Source organism: Myotis davidii, unplaced genomic scaffold (assembly GCF_000327345.1).
Source record: "Myotis davidii unplaced genomic scaffold, ASM32734v1 scaffold571, whole genome shotgun sequence".
NCBI lineage: Eukaryota > Metazoa > Chordata > Mammalia > Chiroptera > Vespertilionidae > Myotis > Myotis davidii.
Window position 1 is genome coordinate 2,091,743 of NW_006283136.1, and position 548 is coordinate 2,092,290.

The following is a 548-nucleotide window of genomic DNA, read 5'->3' on the forward strand; positions in this document are numbered from 1 at the left end:
CCAGCTCTTCCCACTCTCTCTGCCTCCTTCCCACTGAACAAAAGCCTTAAAGCATCAGTCATGATTCCCAAGGCCCGAGTCCTCCCAGAATTCCTCAGGCGAAAACCATCTTTCCCTTTGGCTGCCAGTCTCTTCACGTTTGCTCAGCTCGCTCCGCGGGGACTAGGGTTTCCCCTGCCCACCTACTCTGCACGGTTCTGGAGCCCAGGGAGACAGTGGAACCCCCCACCGCAGCCCACTGATGGAGGAGCCTTCTGGTGCTGCCCAGTCCTCTCCCCATGCCAGGCTCCAACGAACAGGGACCCCGGGCAGTGCATGTGATCTGGGTGAACCAGCAGGCCTTCCGCCTGCAGTGGTGCCGGCAGTGCTGCTTCCACCGCCCGCCCCGGACCTACCACTGCCGCTTGTGCAACATCTGCGTGGAGGTGAGTGCCCCGCTCGCCTGCCCACCTGCCAGCCCCCTGCCCGCATCCAGCGCTGGTGTGGACCAGGAGGCTCACCCATAAAGGGCCAGTGGCAGCTATGAAACAACTTCCGGGACTGCTAAC

At 62.4% G+C, this 548-nt stretch overlaps 1 protein-coding gene across 1 annotated transcript in view; it reads left to right on the forward strand.

Annotated features, from left to right (window-relative positions):
- The window catches only part of ZDHHC19 (zinc finger, DHHC-type containing 19), a 16,300-nt gene that overhangs the window by 1,012 nt on the left and 14,740 nt on the right, over positions 1-548 (forward strand). The window contains exon 3 of the mRNA XM_006753408.2: positions 286-425. Within this exon, the coding sequence (XP_006753471.1) occupies positions 286-425 (140 nt within the window). The remainder of the gene's footprint in view (positions 1-285; positions 426-548) is intronic.